This window comes from Dysidea avara, chromosome 7 (assembly GCF_963678975.1).
Source record: "Dysidea avara chromosome 7, odDysAvar1.4, whole genome shotgun sequence".
Taxonomy (NCBI): Eukaryota; Metazoa; Porifera; class Demospongiae; order Dictyoceratida; family Dysideidae; genus Dysidea; species Dysidea avara.
The window spans coordinates 32,615,828-32,638,301 of record NC_089278.1 but is presented as its reverse complement, the minus strand read 5'-3'; the positions used below and the strand labels follow the sequence as shown (position 1 = coordinate 32,638,301).

The 22,474-nt window shown below is 39.0% G+C and overlaps 3 protein-coding genes across 5 annotated transcripts in view; 2 read left to right on the top strand and 1 right to left on the bottom strand.

Moving 5' to 3' along the window:
• The first annotated feature begins 28 nt into the window (after positions 1-28).
• LOC136261463 (scavenger receptor cysteine-rich domain superfamily protein-like) lies at positions 29-8,483 on the top strand. The gene is made up of 24 exons (XM_066055471.1): positions 29-188; positions 1,577-1,719; positions 1,774-1,969; positions 2,040-2,360; positions 2,526-2,708; positions 2,767-2,934; positions 2,982-3,152; positions 3,203-3,370; positions 3,825-4,006; positions 4,055-4,190; positions 4,305-4,493; positions 4,549-4,677; positions 4,730-4,823; positions 4,871-4,941; positions 4,996-5,163; positions 5,734-5,880; positions 5,935-6,111; positions 6,160-6,312; positions 6,407-6,586; positions 6,728-6,799; positions 7,002-7,079; positions 7,132-7,284; positions 7,967-8,143; positions 8,295-8,483. The coding sequence occupies exons 1-24, from the start codon at positions 122-124 to the stop codon at positions 8,423-8,425; spliced, it is 3,654 nt and encodes a 1,217-aa protein (XP_065911543.1). The 5' UTR covers positions 29-121; the 3' UTR covers positions 8,426-8,483.
• Positions 8,484-13,533: 5,050 nt separating this feature from the next.
• Positions 13,534-15,232, bottom strand: LOC136261472 (uncharacterized). Of its 2 annotated transcripts, none has more exons than XM_066055484.1 (3): positions 15,072-15,232; positions 14,588-14,794; positions 13,534-14,353 (listed from the first exon to the last, which is right to left on the bottom strand). In XM_066055484.1, the coding sequence occupies exons 2-3, from the start codon at positions 14,790-14,792 to the stop codon at positions 13,647-13,649; spliced, it is 912 nt and encodes a 303-aa protein (XP_065911556.1). In that variant the 5' UTR covers positions 14,793-14,794; positions 15,072-15,232; the 3' UTR covers positions 13,534-13,646. The 2 variants fall into 2 exon arrangements, with proteins under 2 accessions (XP_065911556.1, XP_065911558.1); XM_066055486.1 differs by lacking the exon at positions 15,072-15,232 and adding an exon at positions 14,903-15,029.
• Positions 15,212-22,474, top strand: part of LOC136261473 (uncharacterized) — a 9,458-nt gene continuing 2,195 nt past the window's right edge. The window contains exons 1-3 of one of the 2 annotated variants that reach the window (XM_066055488.1): positions 15,212-15,413; positions 15,477-15,546; positions 15,641-15,816. In XM_066055488.1, the coding sequence (XP_065911560.1) occupies positions 15,271-15,413; positions 15,477-15,546; positions 15,641-15,816 (389 nt within the window). In that variant the 5' untranslated portion in view covers positions 15,212-15,270. Of the gene's footprint in view, positions 15,414-15,470; positions 15,547-15,640; positions 15,817-22,474 lie in introns of both variants that reach the window. The other variant, XM_066055487.1, reaches the window with a different exon arrangement.

Genomic DNA, 22,474 nt, shown 5'->3' with positions numbered 1-22,474 from the left:
GTGTTGATTCGATCCAGTGAGTGGGCAGCGCGAAACACGCATGCGCAATTAGCCACAATACGGTACAAAAAAGAGGTGACCGAACATAGTGTATTAGTACTGCCTGTTATAGCGGATCATCATGAAAACAGTGATTGGAATTGTCCTTACCCAGCTGATGTTGTGGGGAGGGTGTTCAGCATGGAGTGGTGAGTAGTCACTTTTCATGCCATACGGCAAATCGATTGCGCAAGCGGAAAACCTACATGGAAGCTAAGCACAGCTACAACGTTTTGTGCATATGCTAACTAATAATTCTCTCTGGCTATGATCTGTTTGACTTGTTGTTTGTGACAACGCACTCAGCCGCAACGACTAAAATATCATGTGTTTATAGTACGACGTTTAGTAGCTATGGGTTATATAGCTAGCTAGCTAGCTAGCTCTCAGTAAGCTTGGTGGACGTGACCTACTTGTGGTAAGTTTCTCAATAAGTAATGTACTTTAGGTACAGATAAAAAAAGGTGAAGCACTGCAAATTACTCCTTGTGGTAAGGTGATGTCTGCGTGTGGTTGTAACCACAATACTGCTTAACATCTTCAGTTGTAAATTTTTGTGGCCTTATTTGGACATATGGTCAGTTTTATGTGTAGGCAGCGAATCAAGAAAAAGGCAGACACTTATGTAATTAGCCTATGATAATTTATTGTGGCATGCATTTCCAAATTTCGAGGACCCCATTCACGAAGGGCTGAATTTAAATGTCCCTATAGTTCTACAATATCCAATAATAAGGGAGGTGGTGTCACACATGTGCAACTATTCACTGTCAATTACTTGTGATGGAGCAATCTGCTGTCAACTTGCTAGCTGTCACCAGCCAATGATGCAAATTGACTCATAACAAAATTTCTCTCAAATGAAATTATGAAGCCGACTTTCTGTCAATGTAATTGGTTCCCCCATGCACCCCTAATAACTGCTGTGATCCCACCTGTGCATTACAATCTTGGTTGCTGTAGCAGTTGATGTAAAATAATCACTTCATAGTAGCCAGTCAGGCTGGTATTATTTAGCTATACAGTAAACCCACTTGTGTTTGATACTGTTGTAGAGCCTTGTGATCAGTGGATTGAGCCCTAATTCTAGTTTTAACAGCCAGTCTATGTGCATTGAGTATCTGTTGGGTAGCCATATCTGATGGTAATATACGTATCATTTCCACAATAGTTAATTATGTCTTCTGTTTACATTTAAGATTACAGCTAGTATATTTTTGCACACTGTTGCTATTGGTGCTAAATGGTTTGTGTATATGTAACTCTATCAAAGCTAGCCAAGTGGTCCATGTTATCAGTATCACTAACCATAGTTTACAAAGTAATAGGTATATCCTGTTGTTACATGATGGAGTGGTGTAATTTAGTAATTGCTGCACACCTTTAACTTAATAATAAATTACTATGCTTATTAAAGACTTGTTTGTAAATACCTAATTTGTGGTACCATTTTATACCTATTGAAAACAGTTAATATGTGTGATCTGTCTGTCTGTGTAATGTGTAATTTTCACAACTATATCATATCCACATGCAGCAGCAGATATGGCTCGGATGGCTCATGTCACAGATTTACGATTGGTTAATGGCAGGACTCCTTATGAAGGTAGACTAGAGGTGATGATAAACTCTCAGTGGGGCACAGTTTGTGATGATCTGTTTGATATGAAAGATGCTAAGGTATAGCTCTTCTTATGGACTCTTGCATATTCACAATTATTTTTATGTATTTAGGTGGTATGTCGCCATCTTGGCTATGGTGCACCTATCTCTGTTAAGGGTAGTGCAGCTTATGGACGGGGTACTGGTACTATATGGCTTGATGATATGGCTTGTGTTGGTACTGAGCCAACATTATCTGACTGTTTCCACTTGGGACCTGGAAATCATAACTGTGGCCATTGGGAAGATGTTGGTGTAGTGTGTAAAAGTATGTACATGTCCTTTGTGGTTAGAATTAAAATCCTTACTTATTGACTGAATGTTTGATTCATACTCAGTTCCTGTTAATAATGGTAAGATCAGGCTTGTGAACGGTGCTACTAGTGCTGAGGGAAGAGTGGAGGTGTACCACAACGGCAAGTGGGGTACCATATGTGATGACTTCTGGGACATCAATGATGCTAGAGTGGTATGCAGAGAGCTGGGGTTTCCCTCAGTAGTAGCTGCAAAGTCCTATGCTCATTTTGGTCCTGGGCTGGGTGAAATTTGGCTGGATGACATTCACTGTACTGGCTCTGAAACCAACTTGACTAAATGTAGGCATAGTGGCTGGGGAAAACATAACTGTGTTCCTAGTGAGGATGCTGGAGTTGTTTGTGGTGAGTGGTACTCTGTATAGATATGTGAGGTGCATGAGAAATGAAACACACACTTGCTAAAAACTACAATTGAGTCTTAAATACACTATATTACATCTGAGTATGCATGTGGCATGTGTGTCTGTATGCCATTGGCCATTGTTATTGTACATGTTGTCTGATCAGGTTATGGTCCACCTGTTAATGGTGGTTGGTCATCATGGACTAGCTCGTCATGTTCTAAGACATGTGGTAATGGTTCAATGAGGAAACATCGAACCTGCAACAACCCTACACCTAAAAACGGTGGTAGACCATGCCCTGGTAATTATTTTACAACACAGCACTGCAACTTGGGCTGCTGTCCAGGTAACGTTATTTATTGTCTAGTTATTTATTTAGTACACACCTTGTTTCTTTACAATAGCAAACGGAGGTTGGACCGGTTGGATATCAAGTGCTTGTTCTGTATCGTGTGGTGGAGGTACACTAAAGATGAACAGGACATGTACAAATCCTACCCCCAGTTGTGGAGGACGAAACTGTGCAGGAATACCATCATATGTTAGACCATGTAACTCTCAATGCTGCCCAGGTATATCCCAGAACACGCTATACTTATACAATACTGCTTTTGTGTAGTTGACGGTGGCTGGGGTGACTGGGCAGTGGTAAGGAATTGTACCAAGACTTGTGGTGGAGGAATGAAGCTCATGGGTCGTCACTGCGGCTACCCTCGGCCTAAATGTGGTGGACATTCCTGTGATGGACAAAGCAGGAAATTGGTCCCATGTAACACACACTGCTGCAAAGGTGCATATTACTTAGAGGTTGATATCTCTTTAATTCGTTTACTAATATAGTTGATGGTGGTTGGACTAGTTGGCGGTTTAGTGAGTGCTCAGTTTCCTGTGGTGGGGGAACAAAAAATGTTACACGTTCTTGTACTAATCCATCACCTTCTTGTAATGGATCTGATTGTGATGGGGATGACTACAGATCTGAGAAATGCAACATGCACTGTTGTCCTGGTAAATATTGCAGTAATTGCACACTTTTTTGATGTACTGCTAAGATTAGTTTTATGTGCTTACAGTGGTCCCTCAATTATCCGGCCATTGATTAACCGAACTTTCAGCTATCCGATTTGTAGTGATGACTGCTCTATTAGAGTATTTTAATATAAGGTGTGCGTTCTATTAGAGTAATTGAGCAAGACTATAAATGAATAGGCGAACTTTTCAATTATCGAACTTTTCGATAACCGAACTTTTCAATTATCTGAACACACCCAGGGCCCAATGAGTTCAGATAATCGAGGAACCACTGTACTTGTGAAATTTTGAGGGATAAAAAAACTTTTAGTTGTACGTAGGGTTAGAGGTGTTTATGAGCTCACAATGGCATGTACTAAAAAAACATTGTAACATAATTAAATTGTTTATTCACTGAAACAGTGTTATATAATTAATCTTTTCATTGCAGAACAAAAGAGAGCAGCCTCTCTGGTACTCGGTGCTACAAAATATGAAGGGTTAGTACAGCTCACAACAACTGATGGTAGTGCTGGATTAATCTGCAACAATGAAGATTCGTGGGACATGACAGCCGCCAGTATTCTGTGCTTACAATTATTCAGAACCACAGCAAGATCAATTACATCATCAGTTAAGCTAATAATAACAATGTACTATTATTATTGTTATGCTGTCCAGGTGGGTGATATAGTATGGGATGGAGCAGTAGTGAGGGGAAATGTCTCTTGTGTTGGTGATGAAGACTGTCTGAGTATGTGTAAGATCAATGAGCATACTGGACCATGTCAGAAGTTTGCTGCTGTGACATGTAATGGTAAGTATGTGGGATAGCCAGTGTCGTAAAGACAAGCAGTGGCATGCAGGCTTCCAGCAAATGTACATACACGCAGTCAACTATTGGTGCTTACATGTAAATATTTATTTACAGTTCCTGAGGGTAGTGTTCGGCTTGCAGATGGACCCACTGCTTACAGTGGGAGAGTTGAGGTGTATGCTAATAAGACATGGGGTAGTGTGTGTGATGATGGATGGAACAGTCAAGCTGGAAATGTGGTTTGTAAACAATTTGGATTCTCTGATGCAGAAGCTGTGTATGGAGCTGCAAGATTTGGCACTGGTATTGTTATATGACAGTAAAAGTGTATCTAGTATCTACCATTATGGTTGTACAGGTGCAGGCCCTGTTTTACTAGATGATGTTAGGTGCTCTGGTACAGAAACAAATTTACTATCTTGTAATCACAATGGAATTGGTAAACAAAACTGCATCCCAGAGGAAGCTGCCAGTGTGACCTGTCGCTGTAAGTTAGAACAATGCTCACTGCTACATGTAGTACTCATACAACACTGAAGGTACATATCAGAAACAAAAAAGTATCTCAAGGACACGAAGGGTATCATATATGGTGACCTCTCAATATCGGTGTTGGCGTGGCTATTGTACTAGGTTAGTTACACTAGTGTGCGTATCTTATCAGTGGCATTCACTTGTAGGTATCATGTTGCTTACAAGCAATCCACCTACACCACTCAAATCAGTGTTACTGAACCAAGATGTTGCAAAAGTTAGTTTCATAGTTTTTAAGTATTACATGATTGATAGTTGTGGTTGGTGGTAGTTGATGGAGGTTGGGGCAAGTGGAAGGCTGGTGAATGTTCTGTGACATGTGGTGGAGGTGTACAAACTTTAACGAGAGCTTGTGACAGTCCTAGAGCATTTTGTAGAGGCAAACAATGTATAGGACCTGTGGCTGTAACAAGACACTGTAACACACAACCATGTCCAGGTATGTAATGTTACGTATGTAATAGTTGTAACATAGGCACGAAGGATTTGCCTGATAAAGCTCAAGGGCTGCAAGCATACATATCAGGCAAATCTTGCACCCTCAGGCTTTGGGCATACATATCAGACAAATCCCAAGTGCCCATATTACATCATGCAACACTTTTGTTTCAGGCTAATAGTCTATCTGAGTGAGTAATCAGCCTGTCCGGTTGAGTAATCAGCCATGCCAATACTAGTGTAACTGCTGCATTTGTTTTATATGCATGCCTGAAAGATTCAATTACACACATAACATTGTTTATTCCCACAATCAATTTCAGTCTGAGCCTTTATAAAATAAATGGGGCGGTACCACTATACCTCATCCACATCAAGTCCATGTTTGCTTTGACAAAAGTGGCTTGCTCGTTTCTCAAAGTAAACTGGTGTACATTTAGTTGTATCCTTGTGAAGAGGTATACATGGCAAATATATTCTCTGGAATCCTTTTGATCTGAAGTATGAAAGTATACAAGTTTGTAATGTATGTATGTATGTTATACCCCCGATTTTGTCTACATTGATGTAGCCACATTTAGTGAATGGAGTGAATACAGTACATGCACAAGGACTTGTGGTGGTGGCACTCAATCCCGCAACAGAACATGTCTGTCCGGAACATGTAGACGTGAAGACTTGGTTGAATCAAGAGACTGTAACACCCAGTGTTGTACAGGTAAGAATAATAACACAAGGAATAGTTATACTCTACACTGATCATGACTTGTAGTTGATGGTGGCTGGGGAGAGTGGACCAATGGAACTTGTTCAGAGCCTTGTGATGGTGGAGTATTGAACATGACCAGATTGTGTAATAATCCAGCACCATCTTGTGGAGGTAGCCCCTGTGATGGAGTATTAGTTCAAGTTGAGGAAGTGGATTGTAATGAAGAGCCTTGCAATGCAAGTATGTAACCTATTGTTGAGGTGGACTAAAGACATAATATCATTGTAGCTGAGCCTGTATATGGTCCCTGGATTGAGTCATCGCCATGTTCAGCCACTTGTGGAGTAGGACGACAAGTGTGGAGCAGGGAGTGTTTAGCAGGACCATGTAACATGACTGATATGTATGAAGTCAGAATTTGTGCTACTGTCTGTTGTCCAGGTATGATCATTACAACTACCAATTTACACAAGCATTAACACAATTGACTATTAAGTTGAGTATCTGACATATTGTTTGTACGGTATGTTTGTAGTCAATGGAGGATGGACTGCATTTACACAAGTTGGCACATGTTCACAGACATGTGGTGAAGGTGGTGTGATAAGGACAACAAGGACGTGTACAAATCCTCCACCATCTTGTGGCGGTAGGGATTGTATGGGTGATATGGAGGTTATGATTAACTGTAGCCAACCACAGTGCCCTATGCCAGGTATTATGTCCCTTGTGTATAGATACACTGTAGCTTTTTTATTTTGTTTATGAGCGTGTGTGTGTGGGTGTAGGTATGCAAGTGTGCGTGTGTGTGCGTGCTGTAAACATGTTATTGATGTACTTCACTCACATGGTATAGTGATAAACTCTACTGGCAATGTTGGTGACCTGGAAGATGATGATGAAACAATTGAGGACATGACTAGTAATGGTCAGTTTGTTGTCACCTTTAGCTACATACATGTTCATAAAATTTTAAAACCCAAGTCAACCACTTACACGTTGTATCTTGTGTAACAGCTATCTAACCTTTGTTCAGTGTACTTTAAGAACATCATATAAAAGTATAAATTGTAGTTTTGCTGACCTAATTTGTTACCTGTACACATGTTAGTCATTGTCCTCATATGCAGATACTATTACCAACAGTACTACAAATGAGTTAGGCTCAGGATCAGGTGATCCAAATGGTGATCTAGTAATCCCTGATGGTATGTGTCCCCTAACTTTATAATAATTGATAATGGAGCAATTCCTATGTAGCAAACCCTACCATTAGTGCCTGGAGCAATTATAGCATGTGCACAGCTACCTGTGGAGGAGGGATACAAGTACGTACTAGAACATGTGACGGGATGGGTTGTGATGATGTGGACACTATTGAAACAAGACCTTGTAACACAAACTGCTGCCCAGGTCAGTGTAACCACATGGGTAGCATTATATGTGACTGTATCAGCACAAACATGCATTTTGAGAAAAATAAAATAAAATATTGATGAAATTATGCAGAAAACATACATAACTTCCAATCAATTGAGCAGGAAAGCCAGTCTCAAATCAATTAAACCATACACCACCTTATTTGCCAAGAGTTCGAAAATTTTGTTTTATTTTTGTAGCCCCAATGTTGTACACGTCGTGCATTTGTTTACAATATGGTAGATGTAAGAAAATTGTTGTGGTTTCTTCAATAAAACTGCGTTCATACTTGTATGTGCAAGCTGAAACTATACTTTTGTTGATTTGCCAATCCATGGTGAAGTTTTTAAGCCAAATCCCAATGCTGTAGACTAATGCAAATGGAAGCAAATGTAAGCACCTATAGTTTATTTTTGATATAGTCACTGTACAAATCAATTTCCTTGCTCTTCCTACTGTCTAGCGCTAACTACTCACCACAATAAGCTGAAACTTTGGTGATCCATTCCTTGGACACAGTAGATAATACTGAGAAAGTAAAAAATAGTCAGGAGTTGTGCTAACTAGGCAGCTTTTTTGCTGAGACAGTCACGTATGTTTGGCTTTACACTATTTATTTTGCTATCTACCAACTAAATATAAATCAAGTATGTACTATTGATTTTTACAAATATAGTTGATGGTGGTTGGAGTGAGTATACATCAGAGGGACCCTGTTCAGTTACTTGTGGGTCTGGGTGTAAATCATTCACCAGGAACTGTACCAATCCTCCACCATCTTGTGGTGGTAAACAATGTGATGGACCAACGACTGTGATACGGCAGTGTGATCTGAAACCTTGTGCTGTTTTACGTAAGAATATATACCACTTTATATAGTTTTGTGTGGACATTCAGTAATGAGTACTTAACTGAGTGTGAGAAATATATGCATATGGAAAAGAGCAGTAGCACAAAACTGTGTCCATTGCATTTGATTTATCGACATTGTTTTTCTCTTGTAGCCAATCATGACCTAACTCCAGATCAAATTGAAACGATTCTTGGCAAGCTGAATAATGAACAGAGTGAACAACAATTTATGATTGAAGTAGTGGGAGATGAAGTTGGAAAAGCCATCTTTTTTAAGAAATAACTCTTTAGTTTGTGTACAATGAATCTATACAAGCATTAACTGAATAGCTGACACAATAGCTACTGTGAACTTGTGTGTGTGCTCTGTGTGATATTTACTAGATTTTGTGTGCTAAAATATTAGAAAAGAAGAAAGGATAGATTTCAAAAAAGCACCATTGCAGCAGACAAAGACTCTTTTCTATTCACAAATCTATACTTTGGTTACCATTATTTGCAACATGTTTACAAGATTACAGAGAGTATATGCTAGAGGGAGGGGGTAAATTCACTTTTAAATGTTGGTCTTAGTAGCAGCATACAAAGAAAGAGTTCATAAAAAAATTAACTGTAGTGTTCAGTTGGAAAGTTAAAAGTGGTAGAAGCTAACTGTGTAGATAAGTAGTGTGTATACAAGACTCCACATAATCAAATCAAACAATTAATAGTGATTATCAATTCATATACAGTAACTATATAACATTTTATTGTCATGTTTTGGGTATATGTATAGCTAGGAGGGAGGTGGTGACTGAGTAAAGGAGTATACCCCGTACTCCTGTGAATAGGCACCTAAGTATGCTGGCATAATTTTGAGGTGTTTTGAAGCATCAAACATAATAGGATGCTAAACTATAAAACTTTAATTTGTCTGTGAAATGCATGTGTCAGCTCATTGTAAAGTATCTATCTATACTAATGTACTGCAGGAGATGTGACTGTTTTATTAAGGTGTATCATACTCGTTAATAAAGCAGCCAAAAAAATCATTTGCTTAATTTTAAACAGTTTGATGCAAGCTAATTGTCCATTTGGGAACAAGTAAATTTTGAATATTCAAGCACTGCAGCATACCATAATAGGTAATAATACCACAATAGGTAATAATACCATAATAGGTAATAATACCATAATAGGTAATAATTAAAAGCATAATAGGCTGGTGCTTACTTGTAAATGATAGGGATGATCTCTAACTGTGTACAACAGATGGATCATGGCTGAGTGAAATCTTCAGAATGAATTTGTTTCATTTAGACTATTATAGAAAATATATAACTGGCACTGATCAGGTGAATGGAATTGTTTCACATATAAGCCAATTAGCTAACAATTTTGTACAGATCGTTATTCTTATACTATGATCATCACGATCATTCCTTTATGTCTATAGGCTTGAGAACATTATGCTTTTTAAATTACCTATTATTCTTTCTGGAAATTCTTCACCTATTGTTCCCAAATATTTCCTGGAGTAATTCCTGGAATTGCAAAAGTCAAATAGATATTCTTCTGCATGTAGCTGCTTTTTACCCAATTTTGTGCTAGTAATGTTTGTGGATGTTCCTTTACGAAATTTTCTGCAATACTACATGAAAAATATGTGAATTCTAATTTATTATTCCTGAGGATCATCCTATTTTTCCAGAATTATTCCTGATTCTTTTTACCACCGATTATTCCAAAAATTATTCCAGCATAATGTACGCATGCCTACTGTAAGTGATATCACTATAGCGACAAAGCATATTAATTATTAGAATATGGCATGCATAGTATGTTTTGATCTTTGAGGTCTCCAATATCACTAAGAAACCTCCTTGAATTGATCAGAAACCTGCTGAGTAATGTATTCAGACATCACACGCATTCATCATAGTATTTAGCACAATGGACTTAAAAACTTCAGTAGTTATGAAAACTTGTTCTTGATTGTGGGGTTTCAAAGAATATAATGTGGTTAAAATTAAACGGCACCGAGCCATGTTCTAAGTCAGTTAGGAATAACCTTGGGCAGCGTTCCTAACAGATTTCAGTTATTTATGTGGAAATCATATATAACTGGATATACAAATACAAAAAGAAATGATACCTAATCCAAAACAGCCAAGCTGCTGTGAAAAAGGGTGCAGCCTTCAAAACATAGGCTAGTATGAAAAAGATGTGATATTAAAGGTGGCGGCCAAGAAATGGCTGCAATGATAACATACTGTCAGTTAATTTGTATAATATTATTGCAGCCATTTCTTGGCCACCACCTTTCTCTCTTTCATACCAGCCAAGGTCGCACCCTTTTTCACATGGTCAGTTAATTTTCTAATTTCCATGTTCTGCAGTCAGTTTAAGTATTGGCATGCATGCAGACAAATTAAGTTATTATGTAGCTAAATAAATTAAATTAATTTAATAAGTCTGTAATAATCTTGGTTATGTTGCATGTGCAACTTGAGGATTCTGATCAAGGTTTCACACTGAATCTCAACAAGTTACAGAATCTAGAAGTTAAGTGTGTGTGTGTGTGTGTGTGTGTGTGTGTGTGTGTGTGTGTGTGTGTGTGTGTGTGTGTGTGTGTGTGTGTGTGTGTGTGTGTGTGTGTGTGTGTGTGTGTGTGTGTGTGTGTGTGTGTGTGTGTGTCAGTAGTACAGGTACATTGATTAGATAATGATTAACAAATGATATTAATGCCTACACTACAAAAGTATGTTATTGTATAAGCTGTCCAGCTATATACGTATACTAAACTGGTACATGAAATCTCTCGTGCTGGTAATAATGGCTCCGTGTTGTCCAATTATCCAGCAACTTAAGGTTTTAACATGAAGCAGAAAGGTTGGCAAGCCTATAGCTAAGATCTGCACACATGTGAGTTGTTATATTATATCCTCGATTAGTACATAACACTTTAATGATGACAACAATACACATACACAAGTTTACTATGTCAGTGAGTACGCCAGTCAGCGAGTACGCCAGTAGACATAATTGCCTGAGTTTTCCATAACCTGCCAACAAACTAGCACTAGCAACTCAGCTCCCTTCATGAAAGACAGGGCTTAAAAATTTGTACAGCACAGCCAGTTTGTCCAGAGGTCATCATACATCTACATATGGTGTCCAGCACTGCATGATGTATCCTAGGATGCATGCAGCAGTTATACTGGTGTTCTCACTAAGTAAAATAAGCTTCAGAATGCCAAACTAGCAACCACGACAGACGATAAGCCCCATCCATGCAATGACAAATCCATGGTAGAGGCCTGGAATACCATCAGCTTTGAATGATTTGCGATATACATCAATCAGCCCATTAAATTGATGTGATCCGCCACCATTTCCAACTTTGACATCATTGGCCAGTTGGGTACGGGAAAATTCAAGAGAGTTGATAAAGCAAAGTGACAAAGCACCTAGAGAAAATGATCACTGCATGGCTGACTGGCTGTCAGTCTTCTTTATCGTAGACAGTGCATTGATCTGACCCTTAAAAGCAAAAGTTAGAACTAGAGATGGAAAGTGACACAAACAGCCAGCCAAGTTGCCCCTCCAGAATGGAAGAATAGTAAACAACATTAAATTTGAATGTCACTTACACTGTATATCGTCCCACTAAAACAAAATAAGAACAATTTTTTGTTCTATTTAAGTAGCTATGTGTCAACCCAGCAACACACACTAATCAGCTTTATAGGTATGCACAGTACACTTGATGGCTCCTTTAGTCTACCAGCCTTGACCATTTCATCCTGGCATTGTAGCAGTAGCTTAACCCTCTCAATTAGAATAACTGCAGTTTAGGTAATAACAGCAGTGACACAACCAATGGCGAAAGTCTTGATAAGACTAGCATTTCCTTTCTCCACCATGCTGGAGGAAACTTTCAATCCTATACTGGCATGGATTATGCACTTGTCAATTTCATGCCCCACCCCCCCACCCCCGGGGAGGGTGGGGGAATACAGGGGATTTGACAAATCGTGATGTCAAATTCCCCACTACTGGGGCAAAATCGGCTGTCAAATCCCCACTATGTCCCCACCCCCATAGTAGGGGATTTGACAACACCTCAAGGATGACTAAGCGCATATTTCATGCATGCAACTAGTAATAAACCTGCCCTGTAGCTAGTAAAATTATAGCAAGTGCGATTTTATTGTTTAGAAATGCAACTCCCGAAAATCGGTCAGTGAATTGGACAACTGTCAATTGCCCCAGGGGTGAGGACAAGAAGCAATGTCAAATCCCCACCTGGGGTGTGGGGACGCCCGGGGGTGGGGGGGTGGGGCATGAAATTGACAAGTGCATTACATCACACTGGCACTGAGAACCAATCACACAAAAATCATGTGACAGTCATTCCTGAGCTCATTAAAGCCTATAACCATATTATATAATACGAAACATCAATAATTTGAATACATTATACTCCACGAACCACACTGATTTTGACCAGAGGCATTTTACTGTGACATTATTAATGTGATAGCTCATGAACCAGCTACGCGCCCCTCTATAATCTCTGGAAAAATTCTATTACCCTAGCTCAAATATGCACGTCCTGCATGCTCTTTAGTTTAAAATCAAGCATAGGCAGGAACAGCACTGATACTAATGCAGCTATCAATATTAAGCCCCACCGGCTACCCCCCTCCCGGGCGTAGCTACAAGGGGGCATTTGACTGTTCAAAAATTTTAGCACTTGCTTGACTTTATAAGCTATGTACCTCCTACAAGAAGTTTCCCAAAGTACGCTACGTGGGGATTTGATAATCTCGCGTGGCCAGACCGCTATTTCAGCGCAGGGGCTTATCGATAAGCCCCTGCGCTGAAATAGCAGTCTGGCCACGCGAGACTAGGGATTTGACTACTTATCACGGGGGGTGTTGGTGGGGAATTTGATTTTTTGAAAAAGTCAAATCCCCACCTTTCCCGGGGGGGGGGGGGGGGGGTGGTGGGACATAATATTTAATATTGATAGGTGCATAAAGGGCGTACTTTGTTTACTTACCAAATACGGGCATAAATTTATAGACCTAGTCTCGTGCCCAGACCGCTTTTTTTCTTTTGGTGTGGGGGCGGAGAAATTTTTCTCCGCCCCCACACAAAAAGAAAAAAGTGGTCTAGGCACGAGACTATTATAGACCCGGGCCCTGATTCAGGGGGTTTAAGTCTATGCTTACGAGTCGGCTCTCGGGAAGGGCGCCGCCACACTATTCACCCAAGTTTGTGTCACGTTGCTACACGAATAATCATTACTTGAACTATTTAGAGCACAAGGCAATTCCAAATACTTAGAATACACCGGATAAACGAATAATCACGTGATTGTTTCAGCACTACAAACACTATGAATACTTTCCACCGTGATACCACATTATTTAAATTCAGCAAAATAATGGCAAGACTTTTTTCACCTATAATAAATAATACAGTGTCTCATGGTAATCAACAGTATTCATTGTGTGTTAGTGGGTACGCCAGTAGATGTACAACTCCTTGAACTTGTCAAATCCTGCTAACACACCAGCACCAGCTACTCCACGGAGGATGTTAGCTCCAGCTCCCTTCATGAGAGACATTGCACCTTCATTCCTCAATATCTGTACAGTACAGTCCCATGAACCTTTGTACTTCACAGCTTGCCCGGAGGTCATCATCATACGTCTACGGATGGTGTCAATGGGATAAGAGACCAGCCCAGCACTGATGGTTACAACATAGCCAAGCATGAATGAAACAATGACACCAGCATTGTCTCCAAGCAGGATGGGCTTCAAGGTGTCATAGAAACCAAAGTAGCATCCACGATATACAATAATCCCAATACATGAGATGACAAAGCCACGGTAGAGACCTGGGATACCATCGGATTTGAATGTCTTGCGATACACATCAATGAGACCATTGAACTGACGTGATCCACCACCCTTTCCAACTTTAGCATCATTGGCCAATCGGGTACGGGCGTAATCAAGAGAATAAACAAAGCAAAGTGACATAGCACCTGCAGCACCACCAGAGAAAATGTTCTTGGTAAACTTCACTCCATAGCTGTCAGTCTTCTTCATCTTGAACAGAGCCTTGATCTGATCCTTGAAGGCAAAATTCAAGGCTTGTGTTGGGAAGTATCGCAAGCAGTTGGCCAAGTTACCCCTCCAGAATGGAAGAATTCCTACAAGATGAGGAAAGGATATACCATGGTAACAATACAATTTTCAAGGTAAAATGAAATTAGGAACTATGATAACACTGATGGACAAATATCCTGTTGTAAATGATATCATTTAACACATTAGACCAAAATGAAAATCTACATCAATACTTTACCCTAAGAATCTTTGCTGGACAAGTGCATGCGCACACACACACACACACACACAGAGCAGAGCACATCACATCACCATACCCTCGGTCTTGTAGGTACGAAGGGTGCAGTCAATGACTCCCTTGTATGGCTCCTTAAGTCTACCAGCCTTCATCATTTCATCCTGGTTCTGTACCAGAAGTTTCACTCGTTCAATTGGAGCAGCAGCAGTCTTGGAGATGACGGCAGCGGCGCCACTGAGGCCAAAATTCTCAGCGAAACCAAGCTTCCTTCCCTTTTCTGCCATATCTGTTCAAAAGAAATGGTGTTACTTGTGTACATACAATACTCTTAATTGTGTTTATCCTCTACACGACACAAACAACAATTTACACTAACACTGGTAACTATTCACACCTTCACTGCTCACAAAAGATTTTTAAGTCTATTCCCTTACGAAACAGCTAAACGCCTACCACATTCAGTTAAACCACAGAATCCGAGCACATAGAATACAGTTCAAAATACAGCCGAATCACACCACAAAATCCTCAACAATAATGTGTTAACAAAATCGCGACTTTACCTGATGTAGTTTAGTTCCAAATTATTCGACGAAAGGCACTAGATCGGGCCCACCAACAAGAGGTCTAACAAAATGTGATGGCACGCCACACAACGAACTCGGAAAGGTCGGACGCTTGTGATCCGTGATGTAATCAACCACATGTAACCGAGTAATATGATTGGCTAGTTAAGATATTCGAATCACTAGGAATTTACGCATGCGTATAACAACACGCTACACTGTTGATCACCTTGGTTATCTATACTGTAGTTGTTTTGTTGCTGTAGCAATGGATGTGTTCCTTTACCAAGACGCTAAACGTTATACTGATCAACCAATATATACAACTGGGCCGACGAGGTGAGGTCTGATTTTTGTACTGTAGCTAAACTTTTGTACCCTTAATATTTTTTAAAGCTACAGCTTGCAGTTGCCAAATCTTCAGTTGATGTTGCAGAAATACGAACACGAAAACCGCCTAATGCAAAAAGAGGTATAAATACAGCTAGTGTTAATAGTCTATATAGCACACGAACTTGCATGGCTATCGAGATGCCATGCATATACACTGGTGTTTGTGTTTTCAGCTGTCACGTAAGAATGAAGAAGCAGCTAGCCTGTCAGCAGTTATCACAGACCTGCAGAGACAACTTGGTGAAGTTAGAATGCAGTGTGACATTGAAGTGCAAAGAGTAAAAGAAGAATGGAGGAAGCAAGTTAGTAGCTTACAGACACAAGTAACTACACTACTACAGGAGAGAAGGTGAGGACTGATCCACTCCATTGCATGCATACTAGCTCAAAATTATAATACCTCAGTAGTAAATTTAACATAGTTATTATAATATTCTCTAAGTGTAAACTATGACTTATGACATGTGATTTCAAGCAAGTGTTGCATCATGCATTAAATGCATGCAAGTGTGATTTGAATAGCTATATATGCTGAAACAATTACTTCTATCAATGGTGGAAGGTCACATCAATGCATGTCTGCACAAGTTTCCTCTGAACTCCGAGTCACTATGCCACAAAATTATCAGGCACAGTATTGGGCATAATGATGCAGTATTTTGGTGGTGGTGGTGGTGGTGGTTAGCTATAGCTACACTGTAAGCATAAGGTAAACTTTGGAATCATATTGGCTAAATACCTAGAAATCTTCTCAACCTTTGTGAACAACATTATTATACCATCTCCATAGCCGTGCAGAGAACAAACCTCAGATGGTGGAGTGCCGGATTAGCTAACCATATAGCTAACTATGCATGCATGCATGCACCATTTTGTATAACTATACATGTACATTCTAAACAACTAAAGTTTAATTATTTATTTGGGGAAAAGGGAAAAGGGCAGATGGTAAACAAAGCTGATTAAGCCCAAACAAAGCTGCATGATTAAGCCCAAACAATTACAATTGTATGATCAAGTCTGAAAATGTAGCTAAAGTGTTCCGCTCAGGTGGCAGTGAATTCCATTCCCATATGGTTCTTGGTTTGTGGTGCCATGCATGCACTGTAATGAGATATCTATATACCTACCAGCAATTCATTGTAGATCATTCTTTACATTTTTATGGTCACTGCATGAGATTTTACCTCCAAAATGCAATCAGTATTTTGCTAAAGGCAGGTTGGTTTGACAAGCTCTGATGGCATATATGTATATGGGACTAGCATGTGATGTACTGAAGGTTAATCATCTGCCACATAAACTTAATTATTAGTTTCTCATCTCTGCTCCCATCACCGTTTTTCTTACTTCATCAAGGATTTTTTTGTACTACTGGCAGCAGCAGCCACCCAGCACCTTTAAAAGTTGGTACCTTACTAGAGCAGTCTAAAAAGATTGCATTCTGAGTCATTTTAGCTAGCTAATTCAGCTATTTAGCCATTTGGGTAGTAAAAAATCTGCCCTCCCGACAGAAGGATGAGAAACTAATAATTAAGTTTATGTGACTTTATATGGGTAATTGTTATGAGGTGATGATGATTATTTGCTGTGTATAATTTGCCAGAAATATCCTCATTGGACACGTTTTCAGTAAGAATTGAATTGCTAAATATGTGATGGAGACTGCATGTAGTTATAATAATAGACTGCATGTAATTAAATAATAGCCATGGGACATTTTTCATAGCCATACTTCTTGTCTGTTTTCGTGTCTTGATCAATAACTAATTACTCTACCATGGAGTCTGTTTACTTGGCTCGCATGTCTCAGGGGGATTACTGGGAGGGTGATTGTAAACATACATGTGAAGGCTCCCCTCAAGTGGGAGTGTGCATGTGGCTAGCTGTCTTGTGAGGTAGCTTGCCATGTATTCTTAGTAAGAGTTACTCATTCTCGCAGTACAGAAATACACAATTTGAGTGAAAATATATCTGAGCATAAAGTGTCGACACAATCAAAACTATCAAATTTATTTGGTGCAGCTGGAGCAAAGACTTAGCAAATCTCTGCAACCTTCTTCATATGCATTGGGAATTCTTACCATTACATGCATGTATCATACAGTATGATAGTACTGTATTAGGGACCACAGAGATATGGGCTTCTCAGAGTCTGGTCAAAAATATCCCAGTTTCACTATACCTTCATAGCACCTTGGCAGCATTGATTAGGTATAGTCAAGCCCAAAAGTGTCTTCAGTGCAACCCAAAACACTTCCAATAGGTAGGGAAGTGATGGCTATTGAATAAGTTCCTGGATAGGAGCTTGTGAATATGATCAAAGTACTTTAATAGAGCAGTCAAACATATCACACAGTGATGATTTAACCCTTCGAAATGTGTCACTTAAGTGCCAAAAATGCATGTTTCTCTATCCCCTTCTGTAGCACTCAAACCTAGATGAATGAAGTAACAAATATTTTGTAGGTGATGTAATGCATAATAACATTGTGATAACGGCAAAAGTGCCAAGAAGATCAACAGTCAGAAAAATTTCTTGTAAAAGAATAAACATTGCACCTTTTCGAAAAAATGGCTATAACTCCTTCATCCTTTGTGCTCCAAGGTTAGAATAAAGGTTAATTTACTCAGCATGTGTCTGTGTATCAAATGATATATGGGATCATGTGGTAAGGTTAAAGGTCAAGATGGTGACACCTTTTTCTCGAGCAACTGTAGCAACATGCAAGGAAGCGTTCTTGGCACTGTGGCTGGTAAGTTCCTCACCTTTACTAGCCACCACGTGGTAGAGTATAAATATGACCTTATTTTGCTCATTATGAATAGGCCATCCTTTACTTGAGTAGGAACCTGTAGTGTGTTTAATTTCTTTTGTACATAACATAAAAATAAGTTGTGGCTTGAAGGGCTAAATACAAAACAACTGTAAACTTCTGGTGAAGTTGTAGTTGCAAGGTAGGAAAATATAGGTGCTTGGAAATATTTTGATAGGAAGGCAGAAAACATAGAACAAAGTCTAGGACTTATATAACATTGGGATAATACTTGCAGCAAGTTATAAAGCAAAACATTTGAGACACTCTAATAGAACAGTCAAATACAATATCATTGCTGGCATACAACTTTGGAATAAATATCTCTGTTGAAAAGCAATAATTAAAAACCTGGCTATTGGATGCAATATAGTGTAATCAACTACTGTCCGCACGTGAAAAGAGAGAATACATATACGTTGTACGTTGTATAGGGAGCAGTAGGTATTGTTTTAGCACATTATATAGGCTATCACTGTTTCAGCCACTGCTATTGTAGCCTTTTACACTGAAATAGTGTAGTAACTATAATAAAGTTCTCCATGTATAGGACCAGTCACCTTACTTCAATGGACAACATACTCACTACAGCAACTGCTGCACCTCAGGGCAGGTTACAGTTTGAAACACTTCATCTAAAAAACTCCGAAAGTATTTAAACCTAATAAAAAGTTCCTATTAGCAAAGATTTTAGCTGTTCCCTAAAGAGTTAATAAACATACAGCATTTATAAGCAGTAAAAACAAAACAGCCTTTAGACACCTGGAAACACTTGGTGCAGAGGTAAGATGCCAACTCTCAAAGTAAAAGTTCGGTGGTTTGGTGTCTGCTGCAGGCAATTTTTCATTATGAAGTGCTTTGACTGCTCCATTAGGGTATTTGAGCATAGTATTAGAGTATATCAATCTTTTTCACGGTTTTCAGCCCCACTCCAAGAAGGATAATTTCAGCAAGATATCATTTGAGGGGAGGCTAAGCCCCCCTTAGCAGAACGAGGGGGGGTTCAGCTCCTAGCCCTCCCCTTTCCCCCACCTATGGATCATAGAAAAAAAGTAGTGAAACAAGGAGGCCGCCTACACCTGATCCCTAATTCAGTCATGGTATATAACTGGAGTTAGGGATTAAATGTCCACTAGTATGTGCATATCTACAGGTGTAGGCCACCTTCACTACTTTTTTCTATGATCCCTAATCAAACTTGAAAATTTTAAGTATTGTAGGATGTAAACACCCAGGCTTTTATACAGATATTCATATTAGCAAATATCTGGCCATATTGGGTTTATGCTTAAGGATACTTTGTCCTGTTTGCAATTGAATTTGTCACTATTGCAGTAGAATCCTGTCACTTTTGCAATTGAATTCGTTGCCCTGGCAATTGAATTTGATGTGCTTGCAGTAGAATTAGGCACTATTGCATTAGAATTAGTCACATTTGCAAGAAATTTTGCCATGACTGATTGTTTTTTCTACAGGCCAAGATAGAAGTGAATTTCTTTCAGTAAGTTATTGTTGGCATACCGCATCCATGTTTGTATGAAGCTGTTTCCAAAGGAATAAATGGATATCTGGTGTTTTCATGCAGAGGTGAAAAATTTGGGTGCACGCCTGACAGCATAATGTCCATCAATAGTGAACTACAGTGGTACAGTAGTATACATAGGAATCTTTATTAAGCATGTTGTGGACAAATTAAGTACTGAATACAACTATAGTATGTTCACGTTGAGTTGAATCCTGAAAAACAGCTAAAAATTAAAAGTGGATTTTTTCTCAACAGAGTAAATATTTCAGCCAACCAGATGATTATTGGTAACAGCAAAGGTGTCAACAACAGACATGTACACTTTGGCTCCTTTACAAGTTCGGGAAAGGGCTGTAATGGACACTGTAATTATATGGCTTCCCCATAGGAAATGTATTATGAAAATTTAGATTGGCCGTAAATATTATGTCAAACATTTGAACAAAAAGATTTTGAAATATTTTTAGCAGGTCAAGCAGTACTACAAATAGCCAAATTTCAAGTAATTGCATCCATGAGTTATTAAATGTTTTTGAGGATTCAGCTAAATGTGAACATACTATAAGTACTACAAGTTCTTGTTAGTCATCAATCATTTCAGCTACTTTGTGTAGTGTTCTTGGTTAGCCAAGTGCTCACTGATTAGTTGTGATGAAATTTCCTGCAAACACGACAAATTCTAACGTAATAGTGCCTAATTCTGCTGCAAGTGTGTCAGATTCTACTGCAAAAGTAACAAATTCAATTGCAAACAGGACAAAGTCAATTGCAAAGGTGACAAATTCAATAGCAAAAACCTGTACTAAAGTTTAGACTTTACTATTGTTTGATGACTTCGTTGCGGTTACTTTTATGTAAACAAAAACAATATAGTTGACCTCCTTAGCTTATAGTGAGTATTTAGATATACAAGTATACAGGAATTTTCAACTAGAGTAGGGACCATAGCACATTGATAAAAGTACTGAAACAAGCTGGAGTAGTGCATGATATTAAATCACAGTAAAGTAATAATAAATACTGTGCTCTTCTTATGGTATTTTGAGCACAGTTGGGATATAACACTTATTGATTTAATATCGTGCACTACTCCAGCTTGTTTGAGCACTTTTTGTCGATGTGCTATGGTCCTACTTTGGTTGAAAATTCCAAAAAAAAATTAATGTACTTGTTTGTTAACTTTTTTTTGTAAATGATAATTACTATGACTGGTGAGCCCACACATACCGCATCAAAGAAAGAAATGGCTCCACGCGCCCTAGCTATATCAATCATCATCTGAAAAGTGAAGTATCCATTACGCTCTGTTGTCAGCTATGTTCAACCCGTTACACAGCATTACGAATACAGAAATGTTCGAAAAGTACCTCTGCAATCAAAGTAGCCACTATGAAAAATTTGGACGATTTCCATTATGAAGGGAAGCCATCACACATTACCTCCAAATCAACACCTTTTGCTGTCAGCAAAGATGAATGGGACACAAAGGAGGACACAAAGAATGCATTGTACACACTGCTGTATGCACGTGTCTGGCTGAAGTGACGTCGAACAGTGAAAAAATCAAGCCCGTAGCCTTAGCTGTTATTGAGTTACAGAATCGGTCAGTCAGTCACTAGAAAATGGTTAAATAAATTTTTTTTTAAATTTCGTAGCAACTTGTTGAAGCATTTTGGGTCAATTTGAGGCTTGTTTGGGCCTAACCAATGCTGCCTCATCGTCATCTGGGAAAAGTGAGGCTGGTTTTTGGGTGATGTTATTTTCATGGACCATGTCCAAACCTTTGTGGCATTACTATTGACTGTATGAAGTAGTTCTGTGTATTGAACGGTTAGTATGATACGTTTTGGCGATTCAGCTAGTGGTCCCTGAGAATTTGGCCGTCAATGTAATGGTTAAGTCCTTTGAATTTATCCTATAACATTCATGCTGTGCCCCCACCCACTTTAAAGCATGGCTGTGGGTACCTTACAGAAAACAAATTGCAAAAATAATACTGTGGTGATCGGCTGAGTGCTTTATGTTTGCAGAGTACTGAGCACGATTACTATTGGTGAGTAGGTATAATATGTAACTTAAAATGGAATTTGGATATTATATATCACACTGCAGGTATTTAACACACTCAAGACATTTTGTTTACCCTCTACAGTTTGTTTTATATGTGACCAACTGAGCAAAAACCAGCCGTTTTCACACATTCCTCGAATTCCATTTTATTGCATCTCTGTACTCTATAGTAACAAAAGAGTGGACAGCCAAAGTTTCAGTCTATTGTGATGAATAGTCTTGGAGTTATAGTGCTTGGCAGTTGGAACAGTGATAAACTCAATTTGTACGGGAAATAAATTACAGGCGCTTAGATAATCGATCATAACATACGATTAAAACAAGCTATGAAGATGGGACTTAGCTCAATGTGTGCACCATGAACTGGCAAATCAATCAAGGTATAGTGCTTTCCCTGTACTCCTCCGTGTTGACAAAAAGAAGACTATTCCAACTAAGAAATGACGACGGTGAACGCTGTTTTTACCGCATTGTAAACAAGCACCCATATCTCACATACCCTTTGCTGTGCCAACACGAAACAAAGATTTGCTTACTCTACATGAACAGGCGAATCCATTGGTGTATGGGTTTTATTAATTTGAGCTTAATTTCAG

What these genes read in the sequence shown, in the direction of transcription:
- LOC136261463 (XM_066055471.1), top strand. Translation starts at nt 122, where the DNA reads ATGAAAACAGTGATTGGAATTGTCCTTACCCAGCTGATGTTGTGGGGA. An exon ending in AGGGTGTTCAGCATGGAGTG is followed by an intron (nt 189 to 1,576) that starts GTGAGTAGTCAC and finishes ATCCACATGCAG; the next exon opens with CAGCAGATATGGCTCGGATG. An exon ending in TAACACACAACCATGTCCAG is followed by an intron (nt 5,164 to 5,733) that starts GTATGTAATGTT and finishes ACATTGATGTAG; the next exon opens with CCACATTTAGTGAATGGAGT.
- LOC136261472 (XM_066055484.1), bottom strand. Translation starts at nt 14,792, where the DNA reads ATGGCAGAAAAGGGAAGGAAGCTTGGTTTCGCTGAGAATTTTGGCCTC. An exon ending in TCGTACCTACAAGACCGAGG is followed by an intron (nt 14,354 to 14,587) that starts GTATGGTGATGT and finishes CTCATCTTGTAG; the next exon opens with GAATTCTTCCATTCTGGAGG.